The sequence below is a fragment of the Oryx dammah genome, unplaced genomic scaffold, assembly GCF_014754425.2.
Source record: "Oryx dammah isolate SB20612 unplaced genomic scaffold, SCBI_Odam_1.1 HiC_scaffold_29, whole genome shotgun sequence".
Classification (NCBI taxonomy): domain Eukaryota; kingdom Metazoa; phylum Chordata; class Mammalia; order Artiodactyla; family Bovidae; genus Oryx; species Oryx dammah.
In genome coordinates, this window is record NW_024070213.1 from 72,955,820 (window position 1) to 72,976,214 (window position 20,395).

The 20,395-nt window shown below is 36.0% G+C and overlaps 1 protein-coding gene across 7 annotated transcripts in view; it reads left to right on the forward strand.

Moving 5' to 3' along the window:
- CPSF6 (cleavage and polyadenylation specific factor 6) overlaps nt 1–20,395 on the forward strand; it is a 32,749-nt gene that overhangs the window by 884 nt on the left and 11,470 nt on the right. For 2 of the 7 annotated variants that reach the window (XM_040233416.1, XM_040233415.1), the window contains exons 2-10: nt 7,279–7,488; nt 8,861–8,964; nt 12,304–12,449; nt 13,356–13,529; nt 13,659–13,769; nt 14,218–14,722; nt 17,093–17,208; nt 18,205–18,358; nt 20,168–20,360. In XM_040233416.1, coding sequence (XP_040089350.1) covers nt 7,279–7,488; nt 8,861–8,964; nt 12,304–12,449; nt 13,356–13,529; nt 13,659–13,769; nt 14,218–14,722; nt 17,093–17,208; nt 18,205–18,358; nt 20,168–20,357 — 1,710 coding nt within the window. In that variant the 3' untranslated portion in view covers nt 20,358–20,360. The remainder of the gene's footprint in view (nt 1–7,278; nt 7,489–8,860; nt 8,965–12,303; nt 12,450–13,355; nt 13,530–13,658; nt 13,770–14,217; nt 14,723–17,092; nt 17,209–18,204; nt 18,359–20,167; nt 20,361–20,395) is intronic. The other 5 variants (XM_040233418.1, XM_040233417.1, XM_040233421.1 and 2 more) reach the window with 3 other exon arrangements.

A 20,395-nucleotide genomic window follows, 5' to 3' on the forward strand; every position in this document is an offset into this window, starting at 1 on the left:
CCTTCTCACTCTTTGGGAAGACGGCTTCGGTGCGGGCACGTTTGCAACAAGTCCTTTGACTTTCGGACCCATGGATCGTGTTTAAAAAGTCGGTGCACTGGCCCTACCTCGGTGGTCGAGGGCTTGCAGTGCTTCTGAGGCCCAGTCGTTCTCGGTCTTTGTGATGAAAATACCAGGGGAGATAGGTGGCCCGGGCCAAAAGGAAGACTTGGAAGCGCGAGGGTTGGATGGAACAAAAAAGATGGTAGCTCACCAAGAAAAGAGATCAGAGTAGTGATTAAAGAATCTCACCCGAAATTCACATGGTGTTTTATAGCTGTTTCCCGATTTCCGAAAGCAAAATGTTTACTGTTCTCCGAGGGCTTTGGAAAGGCTGGAGAAAGTGAGAATGCAAGGTTTTTCCGGTATCTCACAGGCCACAGTTGCCTAGAAGGACTATCCGCGGAGCTATGATGTCTGATGTTGTGCATCCTTGCAAAAGGTTGTTACGAGAGCAGTGACGTTTAAGCTGTAAGCATTCTGGTCACATCTGCTGTCTTTTATATAGTAACACATTTTTAAAAAAGCAAATTGTGTTTAACTGCAGTGTTCCTAATAGCTTTCTTACATTTTCCAGGTCCATGTAAGCTTAGTAAAATTCTGGTTAATGTGTTTTTGTGGGTTCCCCCCCCCCCTCCGTTAAGGATTTTATTTGTGCTAGGAGTTAAGGATTTTTTAAAAGAGGGAAAACTAGAAATCCTTTTTTTTTTTTGAGGGATGATGGTGCCCTTAAGTTTAAAATTAGAAGAAAAGTTCAATTAGCTTTAAATGTTTTCTACTCCATTAAAAAAGAGAGTATATTTAAACGTAACTCATTGTTATCAAATGTTAAGTTTTAAAATCTTCATTGTGTTGCGCTTAAATTTTTTTTTTTTTGGCTGTGCCTGAGTTGTGTCAGTGACAATTTAGCAAGATACCTTGAGTGCCAAACACAGTCGGATTCTAATGCTTTTTTTAGGGTCAGTAAACAAAGACCTCTGGGAAATTTCTTTTCCTTTTATTTATCAAATGAGTGTAACATTCCATCGACAGGAGGTCCATATCTGCAAGTAAAAAAACAAATGTCCAAGGGAGTCTTCATTAGCTCTCTTCCAAGAAAATATATTTCCTTTTGTCTTTGTAGTTACAGTAAAGGAGGAGCTGGACTGCAATTTTAGAAGCTGAGCATTGTTCACAACCTTTTAATGAAATACTTTTTAGGCTTTTGCATACTTAATTTGGGATGGGCATTTCTGTCATCTGTATAGGTGGATGGAATGATACTTGCTTATCCCTGTGCACCAGCTAGTGCTGACCGAACAGGAGGTAAGAAGAGATTAAAATTTGGTAGTCCTGATGAACTGCTTAATAGGGTTCTTTTAAAAATAACATTTTGTGGATTTTACCTATAGCATTTATATTGCACATGTATTTGAATGGTTTTTATCCCTAGGATCTTTATACTTTTTAATCAATTAATGGCATTAAATAGAGGCTTTGTTTTTGTTATTATTTTGTGTATCACTGGCCTTTGTAATCTACTGCTTGCTGTGATAATTCCTGTTCACAATATAGCCATAAAAGGATAGTTGATGGTTTTTTAAGGTTCATTCTTAATTTTTAAAAATGTTACTAGTATTGAAATATTTACCTGAAATTTTATCAGAATTAGAAGCAACTACAAAATTGTTGTTGGTTGATTTAATTTGCATTCATATTAGCTGGTGACATTACTTCTATTGGTTGCTAAACTGACTTTATTTTGTTGTAGTTGAGTAAAATGTCTTGCTAAGTATAACGGGTTTTATTTTGGCTTCTAAACTGCTGTAAACATTTAAGAAGTCTCTTCAATGTGAGCTGTAGTTTTAATTGCGTTGTATACTTTGAAATTCTTTGTAATATATGTGTTTTTTATTTTTTCTGTTTTAAATAGTTATACTTGTATGATGTTTATTTCATGTATGTACTTTGGTAAAGAGCAGTGTAAACCTGTTCCAAAAAGTGAGACATTCAATTGTTTTAGAAACTTTAATTTGGAGATGGTGTGAGAAAAAGTTACTGAAGCTGTAGTTCTTCACCAGATGAATTTAGAATGAAGAATAAAATTGGAGAAGGGAAGAATGCACAAGGGCCTCAGTTATCCTTTATAGCTGCTCTTTAGTTCTTAAATTGAAGATCTTTGGATGGAACCAAATTGAGAACAGTTGCTCAAGTGGAAGAACTTGAACTCCTTCCAAACCTCTATATTACTTGGATTTGGAGTTGGAAAGAAAGCTGCTGGTTTCAGTCTCTCACACTATCAACTGAATTGATGGTGTGTGTCAGTTCAGTTTGAACTGGAATTTGTACTTGAAGGTAGTAGTTACTAGTCTTATATTTAATAATTACAGACTTTTATTTTGATCTAAACTAAACTAAATTTTTTAAATTCAGTTGTTCAGTATACATTTCTTGAGTATTTTATATGCCAGCAAGGTAGGGCTTCCCTGGTGGCTCAGAGGTTAAAGCGTCTGCCTGCAGTGCGGGAGACCGGAGTTCGATCCCTGGGTCAAGGAAGATCTCCTGGAGAAGGAAATGGCAACACACTCCAGTATTTTTGCCTGGAGAATCCCATGGAAAGAGGAGCCTGGTGGGCTACAGTCCACCTGGTGGCAAAGAGTGGACAAGACTGAGCGATTGTCACTTTCACTTGAAAAGAAGGATACAAAGTATATAGAGAGTGTCTAGACTAAGTGCACTGTAGTGGGATTACATAAAAAATGACACTGACAGGTCATGTGTTACAGAAACCACTCTTTTATGTCTGTCTTTATGTGTAAACTTTTTGTTGGCAGAGGAAAGGAGAGGGAAGTCAAATTCTGAACTTCAGGAAAGCTTATACTGGGTGCACTGAAGTAGTGTGTATTTTGCTTGTTTGGGAAGCAAAGCCCTTCATGTAGAATTTAGTTTTTGATGTACCTGGTGGTGGGTCACTGAGAGCAGTGCTCATTCAGTGATCTGACAGTCAGACCTTAAAATGAAAATGTATGTAGATAGTGGGAAAAAATTCATTCGGAAGTTACAGACTTAGACATCCTTATAAGTGTACTTGTCTTTATACCATGACTCATTATACTTTACATTTAGTTACTGTGTTTCTACTATAGCCAATGTTTAGCTAATTTTGGAACATAAGTTTTATTAGGCAAATATCTATGAAATCTTATTTCTACCAAATATATATTGAATAGAGAACCCTCTAAGATAAGGCATGTAAGATGGAAACTGAGGTAGGCAGAGACTGATTCAGACAGAAACTTGGGTAGAAATGTTTAGGGGAGCTGGAATTCTTAATTATCTTATTATTTATAAGTAGTTCATTCTGTTGTTCACTTTGTGATTGATGTGCCATATTTTTAGTACCAAATTGGCTTCCTTACCATTAGTTGAGCTTTTAACAGGGATTGGAAACTGGTTTTAATATCTACTTGAAATGTAAACAAAATCAGAAAGTGAAATGTTTTCTAAAAAGATAGGTATGTGTTAGATTATCTGTTTTGTGGATTTTGTGTGTTAGTGTATTCTTTTCCATGGTATAGAAAACATTTTATAAGTGCACACTTGTATTTGCTTATATTTCTCTAAATGGAATTTTTTTTCCCCCCAATAGAGGAACTTTGAACAAGTGGCCTTTGCTGTGACATTAGTGGTGGTAACAGACAGTGCAGGAGTGGCATTAATACAGTTTTAGGAACACCGAAAGTAGTGTGCCTGTCGGGAAGAGTGAAGCTTATAGGACAACTGCCACAGTCTTCCCAGTGAAGTACAGTATGTCTGACATTAAAATTATATGGGAGGTGATTAGCAAAAGTATGTCCCTCTTCAGAGCAAGGGCATGGTGATAATGAAAAAAAGGTTGAGAAACGTTTCTTTTAAGAGGAGCTAATTGAAATTTGGTTATTTTATTATCCATCTTAATTTGAGCGTTGTCTCTGACCTGGCTACAGCTACTCATATGTCATGAGGAACATGATCTTGAGATGCAGAATCTTGAAAGGCTACCTTGCCTTTAAAATGATTATCGTAATTAAATGTAGGGAATGAAATAGTGGATTTTTTTTTTTAACAAACCCTAAGAGTTGTTGCCTACTGGAAATTTAAGTATAGTGTATAGTTCTATTGGTTATTAGTTGCTATGAACAAATTGGGCAATATTTGGTAATCTAAAATAATTAGTGGCGTAATATTGATTATTTTTTGTTTTTGAGTACCATTAAAATTTCCCAGTGGTAACAACTGAAAAGACTGCATATAGAATTTGACACTGTTGACTGTTTTTGACAAAGTTTGTCCAGTAGACTTTCAGAGCTCACCTTTATATGTGATCTGTGGTATTATTGTTGTTGTTTAGTCCCTAAGTCATGCCCAACTCTTTTGGGACCCCATGGACTGTAGCCCGCCAGGCTCCTCTGTCCATGGTATTCTCCAGGCAAGAATACTGGAGTGGGTTGCCATTTCCTTCTGGGGATCTTCCCGACCCAGGGATCGAACCTGGGTCTCCTGCATTGCAGGCAGGTTCTTTACCACTGAGCCACCAGGGAAGCCCTGACTTGTGATACTCATTTTACAATAATTTTAGAACGTGCGTGTTTTCCTCCCATTTAGAGTGGGAACAGAAAGTAGAATGTGTTCTGTATATAAGTATTTTTTTAATCTGGAAGATAGGTGAGATATGGTGAAGTTGAAAAGGAAGGTTACTGATAACTACAGAGGAGTGTGTGTTTTAAGTTGCCTCTTAGTAATGGTGGTAATGTATTCAAATTCATTAATATTTTTTCACCAAGTCCAATTGCATACCATGGGGCTAAAAGTACAGGCTGTGGCCTTGGAACTGAGTGAAGCTAACTAGTCTACTTGGAAATCAAACCCCAGGACTGTGGTCTCAGTTAGCATCATATTTCAATTAGTTGGGAGCAGTCCGACTACCAGACCAAGTAATATTGTAATATCGTAAATATTGGTAGAATCATACCAGTATGGAAAATGGGTTAGTGTCAACATAGGAATGCATCGATGGACAAAAACAGTAAGTTGTGACTCATCAGGTTAGTGTAGCTGCAATTATTATGCCTGTAAATTATTGTCTACTCGTGAACATTTTCCTAGATTTATAACTAGTGAAAAATCAAATCATATTTCATGAAAGTATAGATTGGAATACCTTTAGTGCTGCTATTAATAACCCTCGCATTCTGTTTTACTCTCCATCAAACCATATATTATGATTATAGTTTCTGCAGAGGAGGATGGAAACACAACTCCTTTTGAATAATAGTAACAATAATTGTACTTGATATGCAAAACTGGATTGCAAAAGATTTCAAAGTGCCTGCTAGCCCTTGCGGGAAACTTTCTGGTATCTTAAGTGTGTGGAATCACTGCTGCAGCTGTGCTACCTGAAGCTTTAGCTACACTGAAACTTAACAAAACTCACCCTTCTTTTTTCTAATTTTTACTATCACTGCAGTTTGATTGTGTTCCTTGGTTTCAAAAAACTCAGTTCTCAAAGGTTATTTTGGTATTGCTGTGGAAACACAATTATGACATTATTCAGTGATTTGTGGTCTTAGTTTCTGCCCATTGCTAAAGAGGGCTTTCTTCTCTGACTTACTGTAAGATCTTGTCCCTTATTAAATAAGTTACATACATTCAGCCTCATAACAATATTGTTATGTAGAGACTGTGTTACATAATCAGCAGATTGGATGACTTCATTATGTAGGAGATTTACCTGATATGCTATGTGTTATGAACTGATAAGTGGTATTTCCCTTTCTAGATTTTTTTTTTTTTTCTGTTTCTTTTAAAAAAAATCTTTTTCTGGCTTCCTTCTCAATAGCAAAACAAGAGCCATGTTCCCTTGGGACTCTACAGTAGTTTGTTGATCTGTTCATAGTCATATTGCTAATGCCTTTTCAGTGTCATTCTTTATCCATAAAATGGGTAGTCCCTAAAACGATTAGCTTCTCCTTATCTGCCGTTTGTATTCATTCTTACTGAATTGTATTAATGGAGAAGATAAGAATTATATTCGTTTTCTAAGTGTAATTGCCTCTCTGCTTTTATTACCTTGACAGAGGAGCCTGGTAGGCTACAGTCCACGGGGTTGCAAAGAGTTGGACGGGGTTGCAAAGAGTTGGACGCGACTGAGCGACTTCACTTTCACTTTTCAGAATGAAATAGTTCACATCCATTTAGGTACTTTGTGGTGGAAAGGAAGATAAAAATAGAGCTTTTCCTCTGCTACTAGCTAGTCAAGCCAGTGGCCCAGTAACTGTTAGCAAAGGCAATTTAAATGGTGCTCAGTGTTCTTTCTGCCAATACCTGCATTTCATTTTTCTTGTGCTTATTTACAGGTTGAACCCTATTTTTCCATTTTTCTTCTGTTCACATATTTGCTTATTTTTCATTTTCCTCTTACTTGCATATTACTTAGGCATGTAAGTGGCATCTAGTAGCCTTGTTTTAATTCTGCTGGGGACACTTGATGGCAAAACTTAACTAGATTCTTCCTTGTTCATGTCCCTTTTCTCTTGACCATGTAGATATATTTTGCTAATTGACTATATATCTAAGAAGTCAGGTAAGCATTAACCCTTTGTTGACTGAGAATAATAAAAGTTAATATAGATACTAATTTGGATAGTTTGACCTGTATTTTTGTTTCTCTTCCCCCTGTTCATTTGTTGTGATGTTTAGAATCATTACATAGCCATATTTCTTTATCTCTTTGCTGTGGCCTAGCTTACTATGCTTTTTCTAAACTAACAGCTTCCACAGAATTGGGAAGCATGATCCTGAATACTATATAAAATAATAGTTGTATTTTTCTGCAGTCGAAAATATTAAAGATTCGTAATGGCTCTGATTTTTGTTTGTGACATTTTTGTATCAAAAATTTGTAGTCACTGTTGTTACTTTCAGAGTATTTCGCTTCCATGAAAAGTTTATTATTTTATTTTGTCTACATGTTATTCTGTTGCTAGAGGAACATTAGTTCCTATGATAAGTATCAGTGGGGAAATAGGATTCATTGTATAGAAATTCACCTTATAGGCACTGTTCAAGAAGTGCCATAAAGTGAAAGATTTGTACTGAGATCTTTGACCTATGTCTTTTACCAAATTTTTAAAAGAAAATAATTGAATAAATTTGCATTCACATCTGTTTTAGAAGTTGTCTGACTATCGTATAATCTAGAACATTATTTCTGTATCTCAGGAAGCTGAATATGGTGGGCATGATCAGATAGATTTGTATGATGATGTCATCTCTCCATCTGCAAATAATGGAGATGCCCCGGAAGATCGGGACTACATGGATACTCTCCCGCCAACTGTTGGTGATGATGTGGGTAAAGGAGCAGCACCAAATGTTGTCTATACATATACGGGAAAGAGAATTGCGTTGTATATTGGGAATCTAACATGGGTAAGTGACTTGATTTGAATTAAATCCTTGGTGATTGATTTCAAACTGTTCTAGTAGTTACTTTTTTCTCCAATATAGAAAATAAGAATTTTAAGTTATTAAATTGGTTTTGCATGCTTGCTTACGCACCAAGAGGGGGACATACATGTACCTTTTAAATATAGTAAGTACCAGAATCTTCTAGTTCTGAATTTTGTAGACATTCAGCTTGTTTTGGTAGAGATTCCAGTTAAATGTAGTTCAATTATTTTATCTTTTACTACTCCTACACTTCAGCTATCCCAGTTTACAAAGGAAAATGCTCACATAAAGTCTCAAACCAGGATTCAGAAATATAGGAGAGAAAGATACACAATAATGATTCTTGTTTTTAAGAGTTTTCATTATCCAAGTCATAATTACACACATGCTGCAGAATTTCATTTTTGCTCTTAAATTTGAAATCTGATTGACAGAAATACTGCTATTATACATTGTACTTTAATTTGGTTTATGAGACTGTAGGTTTATTGATTGGAGTTCCATTAGCTGAATGTTTAGTATTATTATTATCTGTGTTTTATTAGCATTGAATCTTAAATATTTACTAAAATAGTCCGGTAGAGTTTTTGCTTCTCTATTTAAAAACGTTTATTACACATACTTGAAAATTTAAAAATTGCCTAGAAATCAGTTGTTACTGTACATTTCCTTAATAGTATTTTATTTTTAAATGTTTACTTATTTAAAAAACTGGCCAATCTCCCATCGTCTGAGCAATTTTTATAATGTTGGAGACAGTAGCATTGTAGATATAAAGAGTGTGGTTGCTAAGTAAGGCTGAGTCTTGGCTTCTACATATGTTTTATAACCTGGGACAACTTCTATTGCATAGAGTGTAAAATAGGAATTATATGTAAAATGGGACTTCTGTGTTTTGAGAATTAAATATTTGTTAAAAGGGTATGGTAGGCACTGAATACACTTTGGGGTTTTGTTTTGTATACTTTGAAACATAAGGTGGAGTTTATTTCCCCAAATAATTTAAGAAAAAAAGCAGCAGGTGAGATTGGTTTACTGAAAATTTAAAATCATAGCAGTTGAAAGCTGGAAGAGACTAAAAGCTCATTAAGGGTTTTCTTTTTTTAATTCTATATTCTCTCTGAGGGTATGTACCTTCTATTTCCAAAACTCTTATCAAGGGACAAAATTATGTCTATTAGGTGCTTTTGTGCTATTTAAAAATTGGAGACTGACTGGTGGTAATTGTACATAGTTTGCACTAAGGATTAATTTTCTCTTGTCTGTCCTGAGTTTACCCTTACAAACTAAATTGAAACAATAAAAATCTTAGATATGTTTTGATGGTTAATGAGGAGGAAATATCTTGCAGTGGACAACAGATGAAGACTTAACTGAAGCAGTTCATTCTTTGGGAGTAAATGATATTTTGGAGATAAAGTTTTTTGAAAATCGGGCAAATGGCCAGTCAAAGGGGTAAGAATTTTGTTTTAATTCTTTTTTTTTTTTCACCCAATGGGAGTTAGTAGCTAGCAATTACAATTTTAGGGGTGACTTTCCTTGAAGTTAATACTTATCTACACATGTGTAGGATGTTTCTTTTCTACACTGAGAGGAGGTTCTTGGGCAGAGATTCATACTTGTTTAATGTATCCTGTGATCTACCTCCCTAAAACTAGCGGAGCTGGGAGATTAGGTCTCGTTTCCAGTCTTCCTGCTTTGTCTCCATTGTGGTTGAACAATGACAGTTTGAAGAAGCATTACTATCCCCATGGTTAAGGGGTATTGGAAGATGGGCAACTGAAGAATAATGTAGCATGGATGTTTTTTATTATTTTTTTTAACTATTAAACTACACAGATGAGGTAGGATAATTATAAAATGCAGATGTACAAAAATAAGACAGTAAAAAAATATAATGTCATCTGTAGATGATTATTCTTATCATTTTAGTGAATACACTTTCAGGTATTTTCCTAGTGCTTTATTTTTATTGCAAAAACAATAGGATTGCAATTTACGTTTTATAGTATGTTTGATACACAGTAAAAAAAATGAACAATAAATATACATCTTCTCTAATGTATTAGTTCTTTCCATCATACTTTGCTACTGTAATTTATTTTACTGTTCTTATTTTTGGTTATTTGAGTTTTCAGTTTTTGTCTATTATAAATAATGTTTTATTTAAAGCTCTGGTATAGATTTTGGATATTTTAAAAGATAATTGGCTAACTGCAAAATGATAAAGTGAAAAAATATGCTTAATGTGCTTATTTTATATCCAGTGTGCCAGTGTGCAATAACTAGGAATATTTTCAAACATGTGCAGAGTCTGACTGCTTTTCACGAACTTCACTTCTACTGCCTGGTCCAAGCCACTGTTATCTCTTACTTGAACAGTAGCTTCCTACCTGGTCTACCTGCCTTCACTCTCATTCTCTACAGTTTATATAGAGACATAGCAGAAGTTGAAAAAAGAGTGACCTCAATATTTGTCTCCTCAGAATGTTGTATTGATTATCCGTTTTATTCAGAGTAAAATCTTCACTGTGGTCTATAAGGCACGAAGACCTGTTTACCCACGACATCTCTGACCTTATCTCCTACTGCTGTTTACTTTGCTATGCTGCTTCAGCTACGTTAATCAGTCTTTGCTGGTCCTCAGGCACATTGCTACTTAAGACCTTTACACTGTTTCTTCTGTTGGACTTACTTTTCCCCAAAATATCCACCTTTGGGATCTTTCACTTCAATCAGGATTCTGCCTGAGTTCCCCTTCTCTGGCCGTACTGTGCAGGATCTTCGGCTCCCATCGCTGTTTCCTTTTCCCCAGCTTTTCTTACATTGTATGTTATTCATTTATCGTCTTGTCTCCTTCTAGATTTAGATTGTAAGTTCCAAAGCTTTTTTCCACTATTGTATTCCCTAACCCTAGAATGGAGCCTGGCATATAGGAAGTGGTGCTCAGTTAAATTAGTGAATTAATTAAATTGTTTCTAAATGTTGTGACCCAAGGTACTCTTGAATCAAATAGCAGACTTTGTTGACCAGGATCTAATTAAATAAAGGACCATACTAGGGAGTAAAGGCTCCTAAGAGGCCTTCTGAGAATAATTTAGAATATTGTATAACTTTATGAATTGACACTCATTCATTTTTTTCTGTTCTAAATTTATTTTTCCTAGTGAGATACAATTCACATACTATAAAATTCACCCTTTTAAAGCATTCAAATCAGTGGACTTTATTTATAAAGTTGTATAACCATTATTATTGTCTATTTCCAGAATGTTTTGATCACCCCCGAAAGAAATCCTGTGTCTGTTAGCAACTGTCTTTGTGGATTTGCCTGTTCTGAAGTGGTGTCATAAAGAATGTGGTCCCATGTGCTTAGCTTCTTGCTCTTAGCATAATATTTTCAGGTCTCATCATGTTGTAACATGTGTCAGTACTTATTTTTAAAAAATTAATATTCCACTAAATATTACACTATGTGAATACACCACATTTAAAATTCCAGAAATTTAGAAATTCTGAAAATTTCATCCATCATTTGGTGGACGTTTAGGTGGTTTCCATTTTTGCTATTATGAATAAGGCCCCTATGAATATTCATATATGAGTTTTAGCATGAGCATTTTTTTAAGGAAGTTGTTCTTTTATCTAAATAGGTTCCACTGTAGTTCCCGTATGATTTGCAACTGTTCCAAAGCCACACACACAAAAATTTTTAGTGAAATAAGTTAAATTTATCAACATTTATAAAAATTTCTAATTTTGTTCTTAAGAATAATACTCCTCTGGATTCATGTACCAGCTTGTATGAACATAATATTTTCAGTCAGTTCCGTTAGGTACATGTATACACTCAGGAGTTTTGTTTTTTTGCTGCCATAAGGCTTATAGGATTTCAGTTCCCTGACCAGGGATTGAACCTGGGCCATGGCTCTGAAAGCTCCAACTCAAAACCAGTAGACCGCCAGAGAATTCCCAGGAAATTTATTGGATCATATTTTAACTCTCTTATATTTAACCGTTTAAGAAGCTGCTGGGATATTTGTCAAAGTGTCTGTACTATTATATATTTTTTCATCAAGCAGTGTGTGAGGGTTCTAGTTTTTCCCACATCCTCACTAGCACTTGTTAATTGTCTTTTTGATTAGTGGGTGAAGTGGTATCATTACGATTTTGATTTACATTTTGCTGTTAGCTAATGGTATTGAGCATCTTTTTATGGTGATGTTATTCGTAATAATTAAAAAGTGGAAACAACCCAAATGCCTGTCAGTTGGTGGATTTTGAGGAAATGTGGTATATCTATATAATGAAATATTATTCAGTCACGAGAAGGAATTAATCACTGACACATGCTTTAACATGCATTAAACCTTGAAAACATCATGCTAAGTGAAAGAAGCTAGTCCCCCTGAAGGACCACGCACCATATTATTCACATTTAATGAAATGTCCAGAATAGGCAATCTACAGATTTGTTCTTTAGGGTTGGAAGATGGGAAGAAATGGAGTGACAGCTGACAGTTTTTTGAGTGATGAAAATGTTCTTAAAATTGATGTGGCTATGATTGTAAAACTCTGAGTATGCTAAACAAACACAGCCTTGAATTCTGTACACTTTGAATAATATGATGTGTTACTATAAAAAAAGTTTGAGGTGGAAGTGTGACCATTGTATTCTAAGAAATGGTTTTTTTTGGTAGGTAAAATTAAATTCAGATCATTTCATTTTTAATAACCGCAATAACAGTTAATCCCTCCTCACTTTCTACCCACATCCCTTTAAACACCTTTTAGGTTTGCCCTTGTTGGTGTTGGATCTGAAGCATCCTCAAAAAAGTTAATGGATCTGTTGCCTAAGAGAGAGCTTCATGGTCAGAATCCTGTTGTAACTCCATGCAATAAACAGTTCCTGAGTCAATTTGAAATGCAGTCCAGGAAAAGTAAGCACCCCCTCAGAGGCTTTTATTAAAAGATGTGCATTTTAACCAGTCTTGTTAGCATTTGTTATGTGTTGTATTAGAGAAGGCATCTTTATATTTAGTTCATTGGAGAATCCATTTTTAAAAGTCCATGCTTTGAGTTTGATTTAAATTACTGATTATGACTGGTTCCGTGTACTGGAAACCTATTCCCATTTTTCTCTAAATGTTACAGACCCAACATTATACAACAGTGTGCAAGTTTTATAGCCCTGCCATTCTTATCCTGTCATTCCCATCCCAAAGAAAGGAAGAAGCTACATTCTAATCCTTAGGTTGAAGGAAAGTTATGTGGATATCTGTTATGGTGGGGGAAAAACTACTGATAACCAGAAAGTATTCATTGGTTTTCTGCTTGGCACCAAGACCTATCACCACTTGGTAAAGTGACTATAGAAAAGATCTGCCATTATGTACTTAAAAATGTTATCACTTAAAGAGATAAATGGATGATTATGTAATTAATAGAGATTTGAGTGGTTGTTTTTCTTAATGTTCTAGCACTTAGAACTTAACTGATGAATGTTAAAGAGTTTGAATGATTTATACTTACTGAAATTTAGATTTCTGTTAGAGAATTTTGGTCTTGGCTGCTGCAGAATACTGGTGTTTTGAAAGTAACTCATTATTTGTTTATCAGAAATACATTTAAGCTTAGATCTTTGAGACTTCAAAAGAATTTAAATAGATGTGAATGTTTTCCTAAATGGGTACTTCTCATGTAGTTTGGACTGGCCCAAGGCATCTGGAAGTTAGTAAGCAGTATACATAAACTTTGATTTAGAGTTGTTTCTAATATCTAACAGTGGTTACATATCAGAGAACTGTTTTAATAAATGCTATTTATGAGTATTTGGATATTTGCAGCTACACAATCAGGACAAATGTCTGGGGAAGGTAAAGCTGGTCCTCCGGGAGGCAGTTCACGTGCAGCATTTCCACAAGGTGGTAGAGGACGGGGCCGTTTTCCAGGGGCTGTTCCTGGTGGGGACAGATTTCCTGGGCCAGCAGGACCAGGAGGGCCACCTCCACCTTTTCCAGGTAAAATTTTTCTTAAATTGCCATGGATAAAATGTGTCTACCTAATACCTCTTTTCCTTTTCTCTCTTTTTCAAGTAATGCATTATTAATGTGACTTACTCTCCTTGTTATGCTATTTTTGGAATCCAGGAAATTTGATCAAGCATCTTGTTAAAGGAACTCGGCCTTTGTTCCTGGAAACTAGGATTCCATGGCATATGGGGCACAGCATAGAGGAATTACCCATTTTTGGCCTAAAAGGTCTTTATTTTTCTCCAAACTTGCTTGACTTATATATAGAATATTTACATCCGTCTTATTTTCTTACCTCTTAAAAAATCCTTTCAAGACCATTTTTCCTTGTTTCACTTTCTAGCTTGACATCAGAGTAGACTATAAGGTGGGTGATTTCGCTGTAAGAAGTGTGTGTATGCTGAAAGATGGAAACTCTCTAAGCACTGTAATTTGTTAAAGTTTTTGTTTCAGTAGTTTTTCTTAAGCATTAAATTGAGCTAGTTAAATGTGGAAGGATATACTTCATCTTTGTAACTTGTTAGTGTAGCATTTACCATATGGGTTTCATTTAAAGAGAAGGAGTCTTGGTCTATGAGTTATGCTTTAAAAGTATAATTGTGGCATGAAGATTAAAACACCTTATTGAAGTGTTTTTCTTTTTTTTTTCTCTCTCTCTCCCCCCTTTATTCTGTAGCTGGACAGACTCCACCACGTCCACCCTTAGGTCCTCCAGGCCCACCCGGCCCACCAGGTCCTCCACCTCCTGGTCAGGTTCTGCCTCCTCCTCTAGCTGGGCCTCCTAATCGGGGAGATCGCCCTCCACCACCAGTTCTTTTTCCTGGACAGCCTTTTGGGCAGCCTCCATTGGGTCCGCTTCCTCCTGGTCCTCCACCTCCAGTTCCAGGCTACGGCCCCCCTCCTGGTCCACCACCTCCACAACAGGGACCACCTCCACCTCCAGGCCCCTTTCCACCTCGCCCACCTGGCCCTCTTGGGCCACCCCTTACACTTGCTCCTCCTCCGCATCTTCCTGGACCACCTCCAGGGGCCCCACCGCCAGCTCCACATGTGAACCCAGCTTTCTTTCCTCCACCAACTAACAGCGGCATGCCTACATCAGATAGCCGAGGCCCACCACCAACAGATCCATATGGCCGGCCTCCGCCATATGATAGGGGTGACTATGGGCCTCCTGGGAGGTAAGTTAGTATGCGTCTATAAAAGTAGCCTTGGTATATTTGATCTGCAAAAGCTATTTTTCACTCTTGTCTGTGAAGTTTTAAAAAATTAGGAGCTTTCCCTACGTACATAATGTTCTGTATGTTTTCTCTTATAAGAAGCAGTATGGTATGGTGAGAAACATACTGAACAGCATTGGGAATAATCCAGCTCTACCACTTCCATAGGCTTGTGATTTTAGGGCAAGTCACTTTATTTCTGTCATTTTTAAGTTAAAAGAGGTTGGTAAAGATACTGAAGCAAGCTAATGGGATCCTCAAGCTACTTTTAAAATTTTAACGTCAATATCATCTACCATTGATGACACTACATAGAAAGCTAAAGTTTCTTCATTGTTTTAGAAATTAGGTCAGTTTATTAGATAGTATCTCATGTTTATCAGGAGTCCTGTGTAGCAAAATTGCTAACTTTTAATTAAAGTGGGAACATTAAATAATTGATAAGCATCTTTGGGTAGACAAAGACTTGTAAAACACAGGCTTTATGGGAATTAAAATAGTTAATGGCAATCCTTAGAGAAATGCTGCCTGGAAACTAAAGTACTTTTAAAGCTGCTGCTGCTGCTAAGTCGCTTCATTCGTGTTCGACTCTGTGTGACCCCATAGACGGCAGCCCACCAGGCTCCCCCATCCCTGGGATTCTCCAGGAAGAACATTGGAGTAGGTTGCCATTTCCTTCTCCAGTGCATGAAGGTGAAAAGTGAAAGTGAAATTGCCCAATTGTATCCAACTCTTTTCGACCCCATGGACTGCAGCCCACCAGGCTCCTCCATCCATTGGATTTTCCAGGCAAGAGTACTGGAGTGGGGTGCCATTGCCTTCTCCGACTTTTAAAGCTATCCATGCTCAAATTGTAATCTGGAGAGCTGTGTTAATCTTTAAAAACTACTTGAATTTGTCCCCTTCAGTTTATTTTGAGTTTATAGTTTGATTTTATATTCTTTAACTGTTAATGTTGAATTACTCTGTATTTCAGTTTGTCTAACAGTGTCCTGCAGGGATGGATTTGAGCATCTGCCTAATTTCATACAAGTGTACAGGGCCAGGGAAATAAATTTGATGTTGTAGATAAAGTCTTCTGACAGTTATCTATGCATAGACATTGTGTCTTTTTTGAGTGCCTGAAATACTTTGTTTTCTTTTGAGAAATGTTATATCTAGGAAGGTAGCACAATTTTTCTTATATTCAACTTAATTCCAGTGAGCAGCTGTCTATTAAGTGTTCATTGTATGGGTGTGGGTTAGGTGGCTTGGTTTGATAAGCTTAAAGTTTGAATCGCATGTCTTTTTTCTAACATAATTGAATTTCTGTAGTACCAGTTTTTCTAAAAATATTTGTGTATATATATTTGGTTATTATTGAGTAATTTTTAATTGGAAGTGGGAGAAAACTGACTTTTTTTTTTAAGGAAATAGGATGGGTATGAGTCACAGAATTTATCTGAAATCATACATGGACGTTGGAAAACTTGTAATTTGGTTAGACTGCTTACAGAGTTTTGAGAATAACAATAATACCTTATAAACATGCAGAAAGTTGTATTAGCTCTTTCTCATCTCATCTGAATGAACTGCTTCTGCTTGCCTCAATTCAACATCCTACCTAGTAACTAATAACGTAAAACGTTTACCTTTTTTGTACTACACACATAGTCACAGTTTTTCAAGTTGTCCAGCAGCTTTAGAAAAATCTTGGGATTTTGTTATGTTTTTTTCAGTAAATATTTGTAGGTACTGAGGGTCTTTTATTTGCCAGATATCCTGGGGATTCCGTGGGGCGTACAAGATAGGTCTAAGATCTTGTCCCTCCTGAAATTTTATTAGTTAGACATTTATTATTCTTCTGTTGTGAGTTGGGCTCTGCGCCTAAAGGATCCAAATATAAATGAAACCAGATTTTGGCCCTGGCTTGTGTAGGGTTGTAGTTTTTGCATTCAGCATGTTTTGGTTAGATATATATATAGACAGACATCAAAACAATTTTTTACATGTTTTTGTATGACTTTTGAAAAAATATTTTCTTGCAGTTACGTAGATATAGCATTTCTTTTTTTTAAAGTACAAAATAATTTATTACAGTATTAGATACAGCATTTCTGACCTCCAGAAAGACAGGGTTTTTAAATTGCTACTTTATTTCAGCTGAAAGATAATGATTGTGCAAGGGAATTTTACATACACCTGCTCTGTACAAAAAATAGCATATTTCAATATGAGAAAATAACTGTTCTGAGGCACTTGTCAAAAGCAGTTATTTGAATTGCATTACACTATTATGACTAATTTAGAAAATCTTTTGAGTATGATTTAAGGTTTATTTTGATTTTATAGGGAAATGGATACTGCAAGAACGCCATTGAGTGAAGCTGAGTTTGAAGAAATCATGAATAGAAATAGGGCAATCTCAAGCAGTGCTATTTCAAGAGCTGTGTCTGATGCCAGTGCTGGTTTGTATATTTCTTTCTGTATTAATATTTCTTATTTATGTTATTAGGAATGACCTAAAACTTTTAAAAACTGATTTTAGTGTTGGCTGTGGGCAGGCTTTCCCTGGTGGCAGCGAGCAGGGGCTGCTCTCTGGGTGCGGTTCACTGGCTTATCATTGTGGTGGCTTCTCTTGCTGCGGAGCACAAACTCTAGGCACACAGGCTTCGGTAGCTGCAGCACCCTGGGTCAGTAGTTGTGGCGCATGGGTTTAGTTGCTCCGAGGCATGTAGGATCCTCCTGGACAAGTGATTGAACCTGTGTCCCCTGCATTGGCAGGCAGACTTTTCCACTGTACCACCAGGGAAGTCTAGGCATGACCTAAAGCTTTTAAGTACAACTTTGAAGATGGGTCATCTACATGTAGTAGTTATTTTTATATTTCCCAATCATTATCTACCTTTTATTTAAAAGGCATTGAAGGAAATAGTTTATACGTCTATAATAGTTATACGTCTATAATAGTTATACGTCTATACATCACGGTGCAGTGAAATACCCCTGCTGCTGCTGTTGCTAAGTCGCTTCAGTCGTGTCTGACTCTGTTAGACGGCAGCCCGCCAGGCTCCCCCATCCCTGGGATTCTCCAGGCAAGAACACTGGAGTGGGTTGCCATTTCCTTCTCCAATGCATGAAAGTGAAAAGTCAAAGTGAAGTCGCTCATTTAAACATTTTAGGTATAAATATAAGTATTAGCCCTGACATTTAATGGCTTAGGGGCCTCAGGGCAGCTCATTTATTCCCATATTTATTAAATGATCACATGTTTCATACAGCTATAACAATAACAATCTTCATGTACTTTAAAGCCTTTCCCAAATGATGAAACTGAAAGAATTAAGACATTGTCTAAATCATTTTAAAGTGCATTGCTTTTTTAAAATGGTTGCTTAAAATGTTTAGATGATATTTTTGAAACAAAATTTGTTTGACTTAAACCTCTCTCCTTCCACTCACAGGTGATTATGGGAGTGCTATTGAGACATTGGTAACTGCAATTTCTTTAATTAAACAATCCAAAGTATCTGCTGATGATCGTTGCAAAGTTCTTATTAGCTCTTTGCAAGATTGCCTGCATGGAATTGAATCCAAGTCTTATGGTTCTGGATCAAGGTAAAACTTTCCTGTCTCACGTCTATTTAAAATTGCTGCTTTGCAAATAGAGAAAAATATTGTGTTTGGGACTCTATAGGACTTTGATTTACTTATTACTGTTTATTTAGCAGCTAATGTGATTTTGTTGTTGTTTACTAAATGTCAGGTGTTTGCTTGCTTAAAACACCTCAAAGGCTTTCAGTTGTTCTTACAATTCTTATTAGAATAACTGTAATAATGCAAATGTAAGCATTGTAAACAGTATGATACAGTTCGCCTCATTATGTGCCTCTGTTGCTCACTGTTCTCTAGCAATATTGGTTTCCCTTCTCTTCCTCTTGACATATCAAACTCTTGTTTCTGTATTAACACTTGGTATTTCTTCTACTGGGAGCTCTTTTCTTTGGCTCTTCACATAGCTGTTCCCTATTCTTTTCTCAATTCAGTCTGTCTAGGAGGGTGTCTTCTCCCAGGTTATTCTAATTATTCTGTTTATTTCTTTAATAATTCTTCCTGCAGTCTGTTCTTTCTTATTGTTGTTAAGTATTGTTACTTATTGTTCTTACTTTTCACTAGAACATATTGAAAAATGGGAGGGGTCTTATTTACCTGTTTTGTTGATTACTGTGTTGGTAATGATGTAGAGCATGGGTGCTAAATAAATATTTCTTGAACAAGAGAGTTTATGATCTATTTCTTAGGGCTTTTTAAAAATTAGGCAATTATTTTTTTGGCATTACTGCTAACGTTGAAATTTTACATATTTTAGAAAGGTAAAGCTTAATCTTGACATGATATTTTTAGGTCTTTAGTGTACTTAACAGGTGGTAGAGTCATCTTCATTAAGCTAGGAAAAGGAGTTTGTCTTTGTCATGGTTCCCAACTTTATTACTTTTGTGACCCGGTTTAAGGATCTTTGGATCTGAACAAATTTTCATAGCTAAAGACTATATCTTACATAGTCTTTTAACTTTTTAAGTCCAGAATAACTTCTACCTTGATCACAAGCTTAACACTTAATAATGTTTGCTAAGTTGAGCTGTCTGGTACAGAAATACAAAATAGAGATTAAACTAATAGGCAGTTATTTCCTAATTGTGAATTTCAGAACTTAGACTAGTAGTATTTCTAAGATACATGCTTTGGTTAAAGTACCTGTTTTTTGTTTGTTTCTAAAGGAAGTTCATGCAGCATTTCTCTTTACTAAATAACAGTGGGAATAACTTCTCAGTCTTTTTTAGTGGTCGTGTGTACTGTTTCTTCTTTGCTTCCCACCATGCTTCTCAGCACTGTCATCCTCCGAGCATACATATGTATATATTTCTTAGCAGGGTAGCACTTACGATGAACCATACTTTGGCTGGTTATAAATGTAAGATTGATACTTACATACATGTTTACAGTAATGGGTTATAATTTTAAGTAGTTAAGTCTCATTGTGTATTGAGTGATTTCATGAATTTTATTTCTAAAAAACTACTTTTCTATATATTCTTTTGGTTAAAACACAAGTTCTATGAGATTTTCTTTACTTTACCTTTCTGCTTTTCATTCCATAAATATTGCATGTCTCTTTTAGGCTCCTGGTTATAATAGATGTTATGATGTATTGCCATGGTGTGTCTGGTTCCCAATTTTTAGGTGAATATTTTTTAAAATGGAATTTCTAGTTCATGCTTGTTGCTGAGTTAATAAATCATTATTGTCCAGGATATTTTAGTCTAAACTATGTTTTAAAGTTTTTTTTTGCCTTGGGTATTTTTAAACATCAAAATGCTAAATTTTAAAGCTAATTATGGAGAGCATTAATCCAGTAATTTCTTTTAGAAGACGTGAACGATCAAGAGAAAGGGATCATAGTAGATCACGAGAAAAGAGTCGGCGTCATAAATCCCGCAGTAGAGATCGTCATGATGATTATTACAGAGAGAGAAGCCGAGAACGAGAGAGACACCGGGACCGGGACCGAGACCGGGATCGAGAGCGTGACCGAGAGCGCGAGTATCGTCATCGTTAGAAGGTGGGTATTCCTTGTTCCTATTGGTTTTAGCATAC